Here is a 16925-nt window from a genome sequence, read left to right on the forward strand (position 1 = left end):
CTCCTGAAAAAGAGTATGACTATGTATCAAGCTGCCTGCGAACATAAAAAAACACAGAGCTACACAAATCTTGATACAAAACCGTAAATGAGACGAGAGACGGATAGGGTGGAGGACGCCTCTGCATCTGCTCCTCCTCAGAACGGAGCAGCACAGGAAATATGATCGGATGAGTAGATGGTCGTATGCGGACCTGCCGCCCATCTTCGGTCTCTGCCCCTGACTCTCCTTTAATCATATATGGTCCTTGCAGGACCCGAGATGGGGGTGGTGCACAGGTGCGTCATGCTCGCAGCGCCAGCTTGACTCAACTTCCAGGATTCTTTTATTACAAATTGCAAATATAGAGGAAAAGTTCATTTCGAATAAAAAAAGTAAATATCGTATCATATTATGATTTTATCATTAATGTATTTATCGAAAAGAAGAAAAAGATACTAACACTTTTATGCAAACGTAGCTTGGGTCCTGGATTTGGGAATGGGTAGAGCCCTATTATGGATCGAATAATTGACTTATAATTAGGGTATTTAGGTTTTCAAATTTCACCACTCTGGTTCTTTTCAAGTGTCTCGTCATTTTAATTTGTTCCTTTCAATCTTTATAATAGAAGTTCCATTATACTCCAAAGAGTTTGGCAATAGTAGTGATGAGGGTAAAAGCAACAAGTACCCCTAACCTGCCCGTGAAGACCTAGTCATCTGAGTCACGGTCCAAACGGGATCACAGGTTTAGTAGGCTCAAGTCAAGGCCCCACTGGAAGTATGATTATAGAAACAAGGTATTGACACGAAAGAAGACATCATCAGTGCAATGGATTTTTTTCACAGATTACTTGAAGTACATACAAGGATTCAGCTGGAGACATCCTCCCGAAGAAAAAGTGATCCAATGAACAATAGATCTACATTTCAAAGTTGTGTCAAATGTTACAGATTAACAGCCAAAAGAATCTTCAAGATACATCAAACCCATACAATGCTAGCACGCTAGTCTCAAGCTATTTTACAAAGTCATACTTCATTCCTAATACGGGCTTCCTCAGTTGTCTTCGGAAAAAGAGTGTAATATGGTGCCTGACAACATTACAATGGAACCCATTACAGCATCACCACACATGATTCGAGTGATTGCCATAGACGTGCAGGGTTGGCAGACAAGTAAACTTCCATGCACAGGAACGGTTTGCCATGAATCATGCTGCTGGCTAGGAAACATATTATGAAATAAAGAGATCCATTCAAGTTAACTGATGTATTATGTTCTGTAACTGTGTATGGAGGTCTGGGGAGAAACAGCGCCTTTCGAAACTGTGGTACAAAAATGGGTCAACCTGACAAAACAAGCAAGATAGTATCACCAGAAGCTAGAACAGCCGATTGGTGCAGCATAGAGGATAATAAGCACATACCTCGGATAAATAGTGGTTAAAAGACAATATGCACACAAGTGGGACAGATGCATCAATCAATTGGATGCTTGTCTGTTTGTCTGGTGGTGTATTGGGCTGAAATCAGAAGCAAGGACAGGAATGCACTTGCCACAAATATAGCATCAAACCAGCGGTGGTAGAAGTCAAATTGGATATCACCACCCAAAACATCAGTAATGATCACCCTGAACACAAATGCATTAACAAACATAAGTTATGTCGATGGAACTTGATCATGATTGAAAGTTTCAAACCATGAGAATAAAAGAGTAAAAGACATCAAAAGAAGCATAACATCATTTCATTCAATAAGGTTATTGATAAGGGACCCAGAAAGCCAGAACCACTTTATTTGTGACATCAATTGTTACGTTGACATATTTACTGCTCTTTATTTAAATCTTCATATAAACTAGCACATTTTAAATATAAATTTCCGATTGTACTGGGCTTTAAAAAGCTAGTCGAGGATGACTTCAGCAAATATAGAATGGAAATCATGCTAAAATCAACACAACATGTTCGGTTATGGAATACCTATATTCATTTGCCAGGCTTTTTCTTATAAGAAGAATGGAAGATATGAAGTACATGCCCATGATCTCTGATAGGAAAAGAACAACATTGGTTGTCGAGCCACTCCCAACCCTAGAAACAGCAAAGAAGAACTGCACAGAAAATGAGACACGACAGCTCAAGTTTAGAATAAGATGCTAAATACAAAAGAGATCAAGACCACAGATCACTGGATGGCACTATAAACTCACAAAATAGAAGTAGCATCCACAAATTATACTCACCTTCATAACATTTGCCAAGAAACCCCGAACTGATATGACAACCAACATTCCGATGAACATCAAAGATATGTACTGCAAGTACAAGGTAGAAGCAGCACAAGGTCAGAACCTCAATGAATATACAACTAGAACTGGACAGCGATGAAAAAACAAGCAAACCCAATATTACATATAAGAAGACCACATCATTCCTTCGTATTCTATCTACATAAAGTCTACAACATACATGCAATTCAAAATTGTGCTTCTACCTCCAGTACACTTACCTGCGATAAAAGTGCAACATCAATGCCAATGTCAAAATGCCTCAGGAAAATTGTTATTGTCATTGTTACAGGATCAACAGAGCCTGACTGGGAGAAAGAAAATGTAGGTAAAATAATTAGAATGTTCATGGATTTAAAAACAGAAGCAATTGGATGTAGATCCACAAAGGCTGTGAAGTTTGTACCTCCTTAAAGACTACACTCTGCAAGGACTGCAAAAAAAAGGGTAATGTACTTCAGGTTAAATCACAAGTGCGATGTGCAAACACAAGACTGAAAACAAGGTTCCATAAAACAATCTTTGCAGCAAAATGGTTAAGCTAGATAAAACTGTTCCAAAAGGGAGTGATTAAATAGGTACATGAAACAAGATGATTTGATGATGCATAAATCAATACGATATATGCAAGATATATGTATAATGCAATTTGGAGTAATACCTTAAGCATCTTATAAACACAATACACTGACAAAGCATATCCAAGTAGATTCTGAAGATGTCCTCTCCATGTTCGAGAATAAGCAGCAGCTATCTGCAAAGCAAGTGTAGAAGACCATGGAAACACAGATTACTAAGCCTAAGAAAGAACTGCTGCAGGGAAACATGCCTAATAGTTGCTATTGTCAAACCATACAAGATGCAAAGGACAGTGATGTGCTGATGTTAGCAATTTATTCTCCCTTGACACTTAAGAGAAGAGATTCTATAATACACAAGTGCTGTAGTTTGGGGTGTAGGAGACAGTAAAGTACTGTGGAAACTGTGAGAGATCAAGAGCTATTGGGGGAAAAACTCATTTATAAGCCTATAGGGCACAACAAGAAAATAACGCACAGCTACCTCACTTATTGACCATCGCTTATCGAAGCATTAATACCACAATCAAATGAGAATTACAGCTACTAGATGATTTGTCAGAAAGTAGTGGGGTGTATCCCAATAACAAGTAGAAATGTTGTCATTGACAATTAAGATATCATACATGGGACACAAAAGAATACCTTAGCTTGACGTAGTTCATATATCTCAAGGAATAGCTGTTTGGAAAGCTCTTCCAGAGCCTGAACTTCTGCTTCTAAGTTTTTTATATCTACAAGATTGATCTGGAATTAACGCTTATCACCATCAAAGAAACACATAAAGCAACAGAAGAAGGAAACAAGGATACAAGTATACCCTGCTCAGTTTGATCTTCCTGCACAGACCGAACAACTGTTCCCACTATACGCTTCAGAAATGATCTGGCCTTTAGCTTCTGCATGTAAATGTCTTTATTTGCCTATGATGAAACAACAAAACAGTATGCCAACAGAAAGTTGCAACCCTATGTTCGTTATGACGTTTTCCATTGCATGCTAGATGGAATGACCCATCACTCCTTTGATTCCACTATATGATCACATAATAAAACATGGCAATTCCATGTAGCTAAATCTTTTTAAGTTCTAATAATATTTTGTACCTAGAGTATATTCCCATGTTACCAATGTAAAGATTGGATCATTTTCTCTGAAACATAAGGCAGTGATTAGTAAAATAAGTACCTCCTCTGATCCTTGAATCCTCTCCATCTCCATTTGGGACAAAATAATTTTCTTTTTCTTAGCAATACATGTCTCCATGGATTGCATCAGCTGCCGTTCCAAAGTTTTGATGTCCATTTCATCAATTTCTCTGCAAAAAATGACAAGTATAAGATCTCAAGGATGTACATCACAGCTAATGTTCAGAAGTGAAAATTACAATATTGATGAGATAAGCTCCAAACCTGATGAACAGTGACAGATAGCTGTATGGCAGATTGACAGCACCAAAACCAGAAAGAACAGCCATGACAGATACTCCAATCACACCAATCCTACTGACCAGCTGTGGCATCGTGAAAAACCCTGCAGGATGAGCAGGAAGTCAAACCCAATGGCGCAACTAGGTTCAAATTAAGCAACAAACAGTTGGCTAGCATATAAATCAGAGCCCAGTATCCTAAGCTGTACTAATTAGTACTATCAATAATAACATTGTAAGTTTGCAACGTCAGACCTTTCTCAGGTGAAGGCATGGGGAAGTGAATCCCCATGCGCCAGAACCCGTAGAGGAATATCAGCAGAAAAAGCGCCGCAACGAGCCACGCCCGCTCCCTCCTCACCCCTGCAACCACCAGCCGATCAGCCGATCAGGACACAGGCGCACACCGCACAGAGGGAGACAGCAACTGAGGCAATGGGAGATTTGATTGGCGGCCGGAACCTGAGTTGCGGAGAAGCAGGTAGCAGTGGTAGTAGGGCAGGACGAAGACGAGGAGAAGGATGAGGCAGAAGAGGTCGAGGTGCCAGTTGAGGAAGCGCGCGTGCTTGGAGAGGACGGGGAGGATCTCGAAGAGGACGAGCTGGAAGAGGTTGCAGGAGAAGGCGAAGACGAGGCCGAAGAGGATCTGCACCAGCACCCGCCGCTCCTCGTACTCCTTGTACAGCCGCCGGTTGAGGAACCACAGCCCCGCCCAGCCCAGCCCCACCAGCGACGAGCCCACCAGCGCGCCCTCGTAGAGCACCGTGCCCCACCCCATCGCTCCCCCCGTACTCCTCGAGCGCCGCCGGCGTCCCGGTGCGGAGCCGGCTGCCGCGACGGTGGCCGGCGACGGGGGTCTCGGTCGGAGTCGGATCTCGTGGGAATGAGGGGGGGAGGCGTCCGCTAGACTCTGCCGGTGGCGTCTCCCCCACCGGGAACCCCTGCCGCGGTGATGCGCTCGCTATTCGTGGGCCGGGCTGGATTTTAAACCTAATAATAATGGCCAGCAGTTGAAGTAACTGCAAGGCCTTCTGCATTTTCTTAACAGGCCGTATAGGGCTTCGGCAGTGATGCATTGTCATGGGCCCGGCCTAATAAAAGCCTAGATATGAAACTCCCGTTGCCCAGCCCAACAACATCATCTTGTTGTTAGGCTCTAGTGTGGTCCTGCCTGCATGGCATCGTGTGACTGTGTCGAGAGAGAGTCGAGTCACTGGGCGTCTGGGCCGGTTGAGTCCCGGGCCCGTTGATCTTCACGGGGACATGTTCTTGTCGTCGACACTTGCATGAATCATCGCCGGGACCAACGCCGCCCCGTCCGTACGCCGGAGAGCACCACCACTGCCGTGCTCCATGCCGCGAGACGCAACTAACGTCGCACGCGACACAATGCAGCAGCTCGAAGCAATCTGGATGGATGGATCGCACGCCCCCATCAACCCGGGGGGACCCCGTTCGTGCTTTCTAGTCACCCCTCATCACCAACCAAAAGAGCCCCGGCGACCTAACTCCCGTCCAACACCCGGCATGCCACTGTCACCGACGCGCCCTCCTCCGGCCGGTAGGCCCGCACTAGCCTACGCCCCCCTTGGCGCCCGCCGTCGGCCCTGCCGGGAGACGCGAGACCGACTACCCGGCTCGCGCTCCATCCACATGCGTCGGCACCAAGTCCATCCATGCCGATCCACTCCCGACGCCCGCCAACCCGATAGGACACTCCCGAGTGCGCCAACCCGGATCAGGGAACGGGTGCGCGCGCGAGTGGCCCCGCGCGTGGCTCCCAGCCTGTTCGTCCACCAACTCTGGAAGCCTTTGCGCCTTTTCTTCCCCAGGCAGCCCCCGGCTCCGATCTGACCGGTGCCCATGCGAGCTCGGCCTGCGTATCATGTTCCCTTCCGCCGCAGCACGCCAAAGCGATCGCCAAAAAAAGGACTAGTTTGCCCATAACCACAAGCAACGAGACGAGCAAAGGCAGGCAAGCTGGGTTGGAAGACAAGATGCCATGTCGCGTTTGTTCGAGGATTGCAACCTAAGCTACCTAGTAGTATGTGTTTTCAGAGGTGCAGATTTTGTTTGCAATGAATAATAGTTTTATAATTAGGTCGACCCAAAAGGCCACAGCTCGTCTACAAATTAGGGCTTGCCGCCTCCGACAAGGCAAGATGGCTCACGCAGCAAAATAAAAATAAAAAATCTCACATGCAGCGGGGACGGGGACAGAAAGAGAGAGACAATGATCATGGAGTAGCAAGAAACGGAGCTTTCGATATTAAACAGGTCAAATAAACAACGTCGCCACGGCGAATATCCACTTCATACAATTCCGATACAGGGTAAAAAGAGCGTAACTTGGGGAGAAGAAGAAAAATATTACACAAGCATAGTAGTGTTCGAAAATTTAGAGCAGCATAGTACTAGTGTGTTCGAAAATATAACGAGTTTGTTTCTTGACGCATCTATGATCCGATGAGGTCAGCACCAGAGAGTCGTCAGCTCTGAGACGTTGGGATCCACATGCCACGATCGCTCATCTGCAACGATTAATTTCAGGCCGGCCACGTCAAATTTAGAAGGTTCACGGATCAACAGACACTCAAACCTCAGAAAGAACAATGTACCCCGCCTATTACCTTGATGGTATTCCCGCTCGGCGATCGGGAGCTAGTGTTGGAGAAGTCGGAGGTCGCCATGGGAATAGAGATGGAGAGCTGGGTCGCCGAGAAGGACGCGAGGCTGTTGTCGTCGCCCAGCTCCGGCCACGAGTCCCTCGCCTTGGGCCACTCGTCGAAGAAGGGGCGCAGCGTCTGGCTCTCCTGCTTCACCGTCACGAAGTCGCTCCCGAAGAAGGAGAGCGGCTCCCGCTGAGTCTTGGGCAGCGAGGCGATGGTGCTCTCGTCCAGGCCGCTCAGCGTGCCGAACAGTGGGTAGCTTGTGGCCTGGAATGTGGGGGTCTGGGACGGCAGCAGGCGCCACGAGTTGTCCATCGAGGTGTCCATGGCGGCGGGCATCAGCTGGCCGTGCTCATCCGACAGGGATCTCACCCCATAAGCAGAATACCTGATTTCAGATGACACAAGAAAATGTCAGAAAAATGTGCACAGCAATCAGTATTAGTCTCTTAGATATAAACATGATCCACCAGCAAATGGAGTAATGGACAGGCTGTTCTCTCAAGAACCAAACCTGCAGACCTTGTTAATTGAAACATGCGCTTTATTTGCTGTGCAAACCAACAGCAGCTGCAGGTGTGTAATGCAACTAGCAATTTTCTGAAGTGCTTAGCCCTACACATATGTAAGTAAGGACAGAGAGAAAACACTACTTGAAGTTGCAAAGTTATGATCTAGGATATTCAACAGGCTTTCAGATTTTAACCCATGACTAGGTACAGATTTCTTGACTCTGACAGAAGTGGGAAAACAATAGTTGCAAAAGAAAGTGCAAAAAACAATTGGACAACCAATCATGTAAGCAAACAAACATCATGTGCCAACACCTGCAACATCATGTGCCAACACCTGCCCCGCAGGTGACCCTACAATTGCAGAGCCTAAGCTTGGGTAAAGGCTTAAAGCAAGTGTCAACTTGCAAAATACTGAGGGGTGCAAAAAAGCTTCGGCATGGGCGTGCAAAAGGAGACGGGCTCGGGATACTATCATGGCTAGCCTTTTCAGATATAGGCTTCCAGGCACATGGATGAGACGTTTCCAGGCCAGAAAAGCAAAAAACAGGCCAGTTTTCCGGGAGCAGTTCTGCCGATATTTCCAGCCCGTCACCGAATAAGGAGCACAAGAAAAAACAGTGGCAGTCCGCAGAAGAATAAATGTTGGAGGCCTAGGCCGTCAGAGCAGGGGACAGAGAGATGCAGGCACTAGTTCTGAACATAGAGCCCGGATGTGTTTCATCATCACGATCTACCGAGGGATGGAACACCCCCTGCTCGGCAGTACCAGAAGAGCGTCATCTTCTGAGGAAGTCAGGATGAAATCTGGTCCCAGAAAGCATGACCAGGCCCCTGTTTAGTTGGGCTATGTAAAGTTTTTGAAAAAATATTTTTTTATATTTGAAGTACTAAACATAAATTAATCACAAAATAAATTACAGAACTCGTTTGTAAATCACGAGACGAATGTAATGAGCCTAATTAATCCGTCATTAGAGGTTGTTTACTGTAGCATTACTGTATCAATTTAGCATCTGATTACGGCCTAATTAGGTTCATTAGATTCGCCTCGCGATTTACAGGCAGCAGTCGCAATATGTTTTTTATTTCGTCTAGATTTAAGTCTCCATGCAGGTGCCGGAATTTTTTTTTGGAATTTTGATTTTTGCAACTAAACGGGGCCCAGATCAAAGGAAGCAGATAATCACTGAGTTTTAGTGGCAGTGAGAGTACAGAGACAAAAAAATTTCAGTTTTTCACTACACACAGATCTGTCAGTTTGGGTATGTGACAGGTTGCAGAAAACTAATGAAACGCACCTGAGATCTTTGCTCCCTCCACCAGCAGCGGTCGCGTAGGCAGCGGCACTGTCCATGTGCAGCTGAGCGGTAGACCCCAGGCCGAACGTGCAGGTCCCGACACCACCGCCTCCTCCTCCTCCGCCGCCGCCGCCGCCTGCACGGACGCCGTTGCCGGCGAGGAGCGCCGGGTAGGGCGACTGGTTCTGGAAGCCGGAGGTGGCCGCCGGGGCCTGCTGCTGGGCGACGAGCTGCGCTTCCACAGGCTTTCTTGAACGGTTGCGGCCGCGGTGCATGTGGCGCTCGCAGTACTTGGAGTCCGGGGCGGCCTCCTTGGCGCACCGCCACTTCTTGCCGTCCGTACGCCGGCACCGCCCGGGCTCCGGATCCACCTTCTTGCCGAAGTAGGGCCCGTAGCCAACTGCAAGAACACCGCACAGGCAAGAGAGCTGTGAGCAACCCGGTGTCAATGTGCTGGCGCGGCGCGCATACATACGTGCGTACGAACACGTCTGTGTCGGTGCGTATTTGGATGGCAAGGAGCAACCCCGGAATGGGCACTTTTCCAATCTCCCGCAAGAATCAAAACGCAGCGCGTCGCCGTCCAATCATCGCAGGGAAATTACATCACAAGTAGTAGATCTACCGAGCCGTTTTAGAGTTAATTAACTATCAAGAAAGCATGCATTTGAAATCGATATGGTTGTTGTCTTCATCGCAAGCAGCAGTGGGAGCGTGTTTAGGCTCCCAACAACCAGACAGGAATAATCCCCAAGAAAAGGACCAATCATTAGTAAACTAACCACCTCTTTTGGCCGGGGCCAAAGCCTAGCATCATACTCTAATCACACCAGACCAATAAAAAACACCTGTAGAACATGAGGCTAAGCTATAGGGATGAGCAAATCTAGAGCCGCCGGATTAAAAAAACCGCGAGCCTTTTGGGGGGCCGAATCCAGAGAGAGATTAACATATGACCGGACCTGGATTAACAAACGGAGTTGGAGGACACCTGAATCCCTCGATCCGAATAAACAACCAGATCGAGTGTATGGAAGACGGCGCTCGACGCCACCGCCGCCGCGCAATGCAAAAAGACCTTGCGCAGGAAGGAACGAGGGGGGCGGAGGTAGGGAGGGCGGCGAGCTTACGTGCAGGCTGGTGGTAGACGAAGCCGCGGCGGATGGGGAGGAGGAGGTCCTGCGGGACGGGCACACCGGCGACGAGGTACTTGTATATGAGCGCCTGGTGCTCCAGCTCCTCGTACTGCGCCACCGTGAAGGGCGCCGGCCTCGCCGCCCACCTCCCGGCGCTCATGGCGTGCTGCTGCTGGTGGTGCTGCTGCTGCGCGTCGGCCTCCCCCACCCTGCAAAAGGAAGGCAAAGCAAAGGAAAGCTCGCCGCATTAGATGCCTGCACGCCCCGCGAGCATAAAGAGGCTCGCGGATAGCAAGAGGGGGAGGGAGCTTTTCCGTGCGGTGCGGGGGAGAAGACGGGGGAGGGGAGGCTTACGCGGAGAGCGGGGCGGCGCGGCAGAAGGGGAGGAGGGAGGAGGGGCGGTGGTCGGCTGCCGGAGACAGGGAGGCAAAGGGCATCGCCATATATGCTGCTCTCTCCCTGCTCTCTCTCTCTGCCGCTGCTCGCGGCCTCTCTTTTAATGTGCTGTGCTTTTGCCTTTTTACCTGGCTGGCTCTGTCTCTTTCCCTCTGTCCCGCTCGCCCTGGGCTACGCCGGGCAGGGCAGGGCAGGGCGGCACGCTGTGCTTGTGCTGCCTGGTGAGGCAAGGAGGGGGTGAGGTGAGGGACGGACGGGGGCGGGGGCAGGGGCAACGGGCTAGCCTTATAGGCGGCCGCGGCTGCGCAGGGGAGGGCAGGGCGGTGGGATGAGGCCGACACGGGAGGGTTCCAGCTAAGGGACAAGCACCTGCCCGCCATGCGCATCTCTCCCCCTCGCTCTCTCTCTATCTGCCCTCTCCGAGCGGTGATATTTCACGCCCGTCCCCTCTCCCTCAGTCCCTCTCTCTCCACATGCACCCCCCCTCGGGTCGTGTCCTGGCCAGGGTTAACCGAACCGTCGATAACCGTTCCGGTTTGACCAGTTACCGGTCAAACCGGTCCAGCCCGGTACCGGTTTGGTCCGGTATGAAACCGGTCCAAATTCAAAATTTAAATTTGAATTCAAAAAATGATAAAATCCTAAAAAATTCCTAAAAATACTTCAAGTTGCGACGAATCTAATGGTGTCAAATTTTATCAAAAATTCGTTCGTTTAACATACTTTTCAGGTATTTAAAGTTAAAACAAAAAAGAAAAGGAAAAAAATGAGACGGCTCATTAAGACCCACTTGGTAAACCGGTCAAACCGGCCGGTAAACCGGTATAACCGGCCAGTATACCGGTTGCACATGCAATTTTAAATTTGGATTTGAATACAAACCGGTCGGTATACCGGTACGAACTGGTTGAACTGGGAAATTTGAATTTATCCGGTTCCGACCGATAACCGGCCAAACCGGACCGATATACCGGAACCGGAGGCCGGCGGTTACCAGTTAGCGGTCGGATTCTAAAATCCTGGTCCTGGCTCCGTCCGCGGCCGCCTTGGGCCGCGTGCTGCCCGCTCGCTCGCTCGCTTTTTCCCTTCGGTGTTGTTGTGCGCGAGGGGAGCGAGAGGTGGCGGCAAGCTTGGGCGGGTGGGACGCGGCCGGGGGGTAGGTTTGGATGCCGTGGCCGCCGACCGTTTCCTCTGCTTCCCCGCGGTTTCACACGGCCTAGCTAGCTGACCAACTAGTACGACGGTAGGGGGGAGTCAGTAGCACTAGTACATCGTGGGGAGATGGTCCGCGCAAATAGCGCGGGGATCTAGACTTTTTATATTAATATTTAGTGTTTTTACTTTTAATTGAAAAATAAATTTGTTTAAATGATTTTATTTGTTGTTTCGAGATGAAGTAAAAGTAAATTTCTAGGCCATCAAAGTTATAACATCAAGGGAAATCAAGGCTTAACATCACCTTAACATCACATGTTAATCAAGACCATTAAATCATCATAAAATTTAGTGTTGTATGTTCTTTTATTTTTTTCAACAAACATAGTAATTTCTAGACCCTTTTAATATTTAAAACTATTTATATTTATTTGTTGTTCTCAAGGAAGGTCTTATCCGCAAGCTCTATATTTGTCAAATATTGTATGGTCTAAATTCGCATAATCAATAGATTTATTTGCAATTCATATATTTTTAATTTTAAGATCTAATCAACCTAAATATTTTCTCATAGATCAGTTGATTGGTTCATATTGATCGAAGTGTTAATAAGCATTTGCGTAAAGAACATAGATATTGTAGGATCTTAAATTTTTTAGTCAATGCCTTATCCAATGTTTGTTTAAATAGCATAGTCCAGGCTCGCAACCCCATGCACAAAGCTTTCCCTATCCTTATCCTCTCCCATCCCTTCTAACATAGCTCACCGAGATCCCATCGATTCAGGCCTCCTTCTTATTGTATATCATTGTATATTATCTGTGGTTTGTCGTGCCGGTATGGACGCTCGGCGGCCGCGCCGCCACTCCCCTGCTATTGTGGCTTGCCGTGGTGGTTGCAGGGAGAGCTTGAATAAAGGTCTGTTTCTCGCTCTGCTTCTTCCTTTTGCTCGGCCTGACAAAAAAATCACATCCTCCCTCCTCCATTTCCACCACCTCATGGCTCCGCTCTTCCTCTTCCTCCCCTTCCTCTTTTCTTATTCCTTTCTCTTGCTTCTAGGTTTCTATCTAGATTTTCTTATATTAGTATTTGTTTTGGCTAGAATCATGGTAGATCTAATTGCTTTTGATGTGGATTTGCTTCTGTTCTTCACAGGAGTGAATCAGTGCGGTCTTATTTGCTGATTTTGTCGTGGCATTTTCTATTGAAGCAGCCATGAGCTTCTTCTCTTTGGGTCCCCATGGGTCTATGATGTTGGTTCTGTTGCAGGCCTTCTTCCGAATTTGAGCATTTAACATTTTCACCAACTGGCGCCACTTTCATCTATGTCCTTGGGTCATCGGTATTGGTCTTCAACAATGCCTCTTGACGAGGCTTCTCTACCATAGCTCAAAACATTATTACTAAGTCCCTTTGGACACTGGTGCTTTTGGTTGTCTGCACGTCGAGCTTTACGGTGCTGACGATGGTGTTTTGTAGTTTGCCCATAGATTCTTATGGATTCTCGCTTACGTGATGTGTGGAGGTGTTCCTGTGTGTCTGGCCATTTGGACCCAGCTTGTAATTGGCTCCTCTTTGAATTGCCTTTATGTAATAGTGTTGCTTCTATAATAATATATGTTATAAGGTTGTTTTAAAAAAAAGCACAGTGTAGTCGGTTCACAGCTTCACCAATTCAACAATTAAAAAGCACATTACCTGATGAGGTTGCGGCCAGACACATTTGATGTCTACCGGTTATGCTTTCTTTATCACTAAATTATGGTTCAACAATTAAATGTTGTGTAATCTTTAATTTTCTTGATGAAGTTTTTATGAAACACAGACCAATAGCTCATCCCCAATATATTAGCCATGACTTTAGAAGAATCAGATGCTACCCTCGATCAACTCCTACATTTTTCATACCCATCCGCAGCCATATAGCTTGATTGTGACTCGCAACCGCACCTTGCCCATTTTATATTGTCAAAGCGACTATTATTCTCCCTTCTCGTGTTACCGGACCTGCTAATTCTTCCCTTCTCTAGCACCAGCACCCTCCTCCCTTCTTTCATTAAGCATGCACAAACTGCAAAAAAGCAAGTGTGTTGACACCTCTATATCTATTTCATGCGATTATTCATCTTCATGGAACCCCCTTCGTTTGTTAAAGATGCCGACGGATTCAACATCAACCTTACTGGCTTCTTCTATGCTGTGGTCAACTGCTCTCCTAACAAAGCAACCACTGCTTCTTTCATACTGGACCAAGAACTGATCTATCTCACATTATGCACTATAACACGAAGGTTTTGGTCACCACCGAGCGCAGGCAGGATGCGCCCAATGTTCTTGTCCTCACCTCCTCAGTCCACGGACAAAGATGTCGTCAGTCATCGCCCAAGCGAGCTAGCAGTTAGTTACATTTTTTGCAGCAATGGTTGAGGCGTTGGTGTAACGGTCTCGGCCATTGCAGATGTTCTTTTTGGCTAGTTTATACCATTAGATTTTTTTAAAAAAATCAAATAGTATAAATCTTTCTCTTTTTATATTAATTAATGTGATAATTTTTAGACGCACTTGGTGGTTTCTTTTAACACTACTGTCATGAAGCTAACTGTCCTGTCCAGCTCTACCACCAGCTCACTGCTCGCACTCCTCCACGTGAATGTCAGTTTCTTTTGTAGATTAATTAATGTAATATTTTTGCTCTCAGTTAACGTTGCTCTCAGTTAACGTGGTGGTTTTTTTTAACACTTCTACCATGGAAGCTGACTGTCCTCAGCGACTCTACCACCGGCTCACTGCTTGCACTCGTTCATGTCAATGATATGTTATAGGCAGCAGCAATGCCGGAATACATCTAGCTAAATGGACGTTTGCATGAAGATGAGTGACCACAAAATATTCTTTTGGTTTTATATCGACATGTCGTTCCATGATTTGTTTTGGATGGGCTTATTCTTCCTTTTATTTATTTACTCAGTTACGGATCTTACGGATGGCAAATCATGATAAAGTCCTAGTACTGTTAGACTTTTCTTAAAACAATGGAGTCAAAAAATTATTCATTGTGGATTTTTTGTGATATGGATTTATTTATATGATATGCACTCTCTAGAATAATATAATAATATAGACCATTAGATCTTGGTAAATTCAACTGTCTGTGCAAGACAAAGTTAATTATACCAATTGTTTTAGCATTCTATTTATATATTGAGCCTAAGAATATATGTGACCGAGTCGGTGCTGGACTCGAGCAAAAGCTTTGATGTACGCGAGAGTATCCATGATAGAAACAGATATGTGTGATGTATTTTCTTATTTTTTAATCCTATCTATAAATGAAGTATGATAGAGGTCTAGTACCGTAAACATGATAGAGTCCTGTACCGTGAACTTGAGTAACGAAACTTGCTTGATGTGACCTTTCTTTATTTTCTTTATTCTTGTCGGAAACGGAGCATGCTACTACCTTTCCGAGTATACAGTTTTATGCCGCTGAGACAATGGAGTCTGTCTCCAATAACAATAACAATAGGAAATATAAATATTTTATCCAATGTGGATTTTTATGTGATATGAATTTGTTTTATATTATATAAATTCTTAGAATAATATAGACCGTTAGATCTTCATAAAATCCAATGGTGCGAATTTTTCATTTTTTTAGATTAACATGAGAATTTCTAGACCCTCTTGGTAAATGTGATGGCTTCTTTTAATATTATTGTATTAAGATAATAGATACTAGTACATGCAACAGCAAGCATTAGGGAAGTGTGTTTAAAATAAGTGGAAACAGGTGAGTTTCAAGTTTGAAGGTCGAGAGAAGTTTTGAACGCGCCTGGGTATGGGCAGTAATGGCCAGGACAGGAAATGGTACACTTCTTCACGTGCAGGGCAGGGCAGAGCCGGCGAGCGAGCCGCAGAGGGCATGCGGCGCCCTCGCCAGTCGCCACCATCAGCAGGCAGCTAGGGCAGGCGCACGACTCCGGACCAACCGTGGGATGTTTTTTTTCCCCCTTTCCCCATCGCAAATGCAAGCACCAAGAGTCTCTTTGGTTTCTCCTAGCATTTCTAACACACGCATTCTAAAAAAAATCTTATATGTATGGAGTAATAAAAGAAATTTATTTAAAAAATCTTTTTACGGATGAGTGTAATTTTTCTCAATAAATTTAATGACGGTAATTAATTGATGATTGGCTATAGTGATGCTACAATACCATCTTCAAATCATGCGGTCAAAGACCTCATTAAATTTGTCTCGCGAAGTAGTATGAGGTTGTGAAGTTAATTTTATAAAATAACATTATTTAATATCTCTAATTATTAATCAAAATTTGTGCTACTAGTCTTTTGTGTTAGAAAGCAAACCAAACAGGGCGCAAGAAAGCCGTCGGCCCGCGGCGGTCGCGGCGCAGGGCGGCAGCAGGGTAACCCGAGCGACAGGGGGGGTGGTACGTGCAGGCGAGAAGCCAGAGAGCATCAGCTGACGCACGCGGCCTCCCGGTGCCTTGACGCCTTGTGCGCGGGCGGCCTGATGAAATCGAAGCTTTTTTTTTTAGAAAATTCCCCGTGTAGCATCTAAAAAAACTTGCTCTTCCTTTTATAACACCTAGGCCGTGTTTAGTTGCGCGTTGTAAAGTTTTTGAAAAAACATCTTTCTACATTTGAAGTACTAAACATAGACTAATTACAAAAATAATTACAGAACTCGTCTGTAAATCGCGAGACGAATCTAGCGAGCCTAATTAATCCGTCATTAGAGGTTATTTACTGTAGCATTACTGTAGCAATTTAGCATCTAATTACAGCCTAATTAGGTTCATTAGATTCGTCTCGCCATTTACAGACAGCAGTCGCAATGTGTTTTTTATTTCGTCTAGATTTAAGTCTCCATGCAGGTGCCGGAAAAAAAATTTGGAATTTTGATTTTTGTAACTAAACACGGCTCTAAACTTCAAAACTTTCGCAGCGCCGAAAATTTTGTTCCCTATCTAACACTTCCGTTAGTATAGACACATAACGGTGTTAACTTGAAGAGGAAAAAACCATTCTGCCCTTCTTTGATTTCTATCCTATCTGGTACATCAGGCTACTATGTTAGGCGCCATTTTTTCAGGTTTTGCTTTGTTATAAACTCAGGTTGCTTTGGCGACCTAATTTTTTCAGTTTATGTTTCTGTTTTTTTCCCCTTAGTTCTCTTATATTTTGCACTATATTATTTTTTTCACAGAGTATAGAAGCTTCAATTTTTTTTGGCACAGGTAACCTGACAACATCTCTAACAAAATATTCATGCATTTAGGATTGCAATGCAACATGACAATTAACCAAATAAATTTTAGAGAAATTTCAAATTAATTCACATCCATACATAACCACAACCATCCACAATCACATTATGGATCGAGTAATTTGCATACAAATCCACATTACATGTTCAAATGGTCAAGGGACGCCATGCCCGCCTCGTCCTAC

At 45.5% G+C, this 16925-nt stretch overlaps 2 protein-coding genes across 4 annotated transcripts; both read right to left on the reverse strand.

Annotated features, from left to right (window-relative positions):
- Positions 1-875: 875 nt before the first annotated feature.
- LOC120641663 (GPCR-type G protein COLD1) lies at positions 876-5213 on the reverse strand. 3 transcript variants are annotated; one of them, XM_039917854.1, is made up of 13 exons: positions 4747-5208; positions 4540-4647; positions 4268-4388; positions 4044-4173; positions 3676-3778; positions 3501-3589; positions 2939-3031; positions 2684-2710; positions 2499-2585; positions 2233-2304; positions 1970-2100; positions 1412-1617; positions 876-1333 (listed from the first exon to the last, which is right to left on the reverse strand). In XM_039917854.1, the coding sequence occupies exons 1-12, from the start codon at positions 5060-5062 to the stop codon at positions 1464-1466; spliced, it is 1431 nt and encodes a 476-aa protein (XP_039773788.1). In that variant the 5' UTR covers positions 5063-5208; the 3' UTR covers positions 876-1333; positions 1412-1463. The 3 variants fall into 3 exon arrangements, with proteins under 3 accessions (XP_039773788.1, XP_039773789.1, XP_039773790.1); XM_039917855.1 differs by having other exon boundaries at positions 3676-3754; positions 4747-5205; XM_039917856.1 differs by lacking the exons at positions 876-1333; positions 1412-1617 and having other exon boundaries at positions 1995-2080; positions 2229-2304; positions 3676-3754; positions 4747-5213.
- Positions 5214-6545: 1332 nt separating this feature from the next.
- On the reverse strand, positions 6546-10565 carry LOC120641664 (growth-regulating factor 3-like). Its single transcript, XM_039917858.1, has 5 exons — positions 10257-10565; positions 9897-10111; positions 8767-9166; positions 6915-7341; positions 6546-6815 (listed from the first exon to the last, which is right to left on the reverse strand). The coding sequence occupies exons 1-5, from the start codon at positions 10343-10345 to the stop codon at positions 6774-6776; spliced, it is 1173 nt and encodes a 390-aa protein (XP_039773792.1). The 5' UTR covers positions 10346-10565; the 3' UTR covers positions 6546-6773.
- Between the last annotated feature and the right edge of the window lie 6360 nt (positions 10566-16925).

This window comes from Panicum virgatum, chromosome 7K, assembly GCF_016808335.1.
Source record: "Panicum virgatum strain AP13 chromosome 7K, P.virgatum_v5, whole genome shotgun sequence".
Lineage (NCBI taxonomy): Eukaryota > Viridiplantae > Streptophyta > Magnoliopsida > Poales > Poaceae > Panicum > Panicum virgatum.

Coding starts and splice junctions, on each gene's coding strand:
- LOC120641663 (XM_039917854.1), bottom strand. CDS start 5,062: ATGGGGTGGGGCACGGTGCTCTACGAGGGCGCGCTGGTGGGCTCGTCG. Junction 4,174..4,267: donor TATCTGTCACTGTTCATCAG/GTTTGGAGCTTA, acceptor CATTTTTTGCAG/AGAAATTGATGAAATGGACA. Junction 3,590..3,675: donor GGAAGATCAAACTGAGCAGG/GTATACTTGTAT, acceptor TCAATCTTGTAG/ATATAAAAAACTTAGAAGCA.
- LOC120641664 (XM_039917858.1), bottom strand. CDS start 10,345: ATGGCGATGCCCTTTGCCTCCCTGTCTCCGGCAGCCGACCACCGCCCC. Junction 10,112..10,256: donor CGCGCCGCCCCGCTCTCCGC/GTAAGCCTCCCC, acceptor TTCCTTTTGCAG/GGTGGGGGAGGCCGACGCGC. Junction 9,167..9,896: donor CGTCTACCACCAGCCTGCAC/GTAAGCTCGCCG, acceptor GTGTTCTTGCAG/TTGGCTACGGGCCCTACTTC.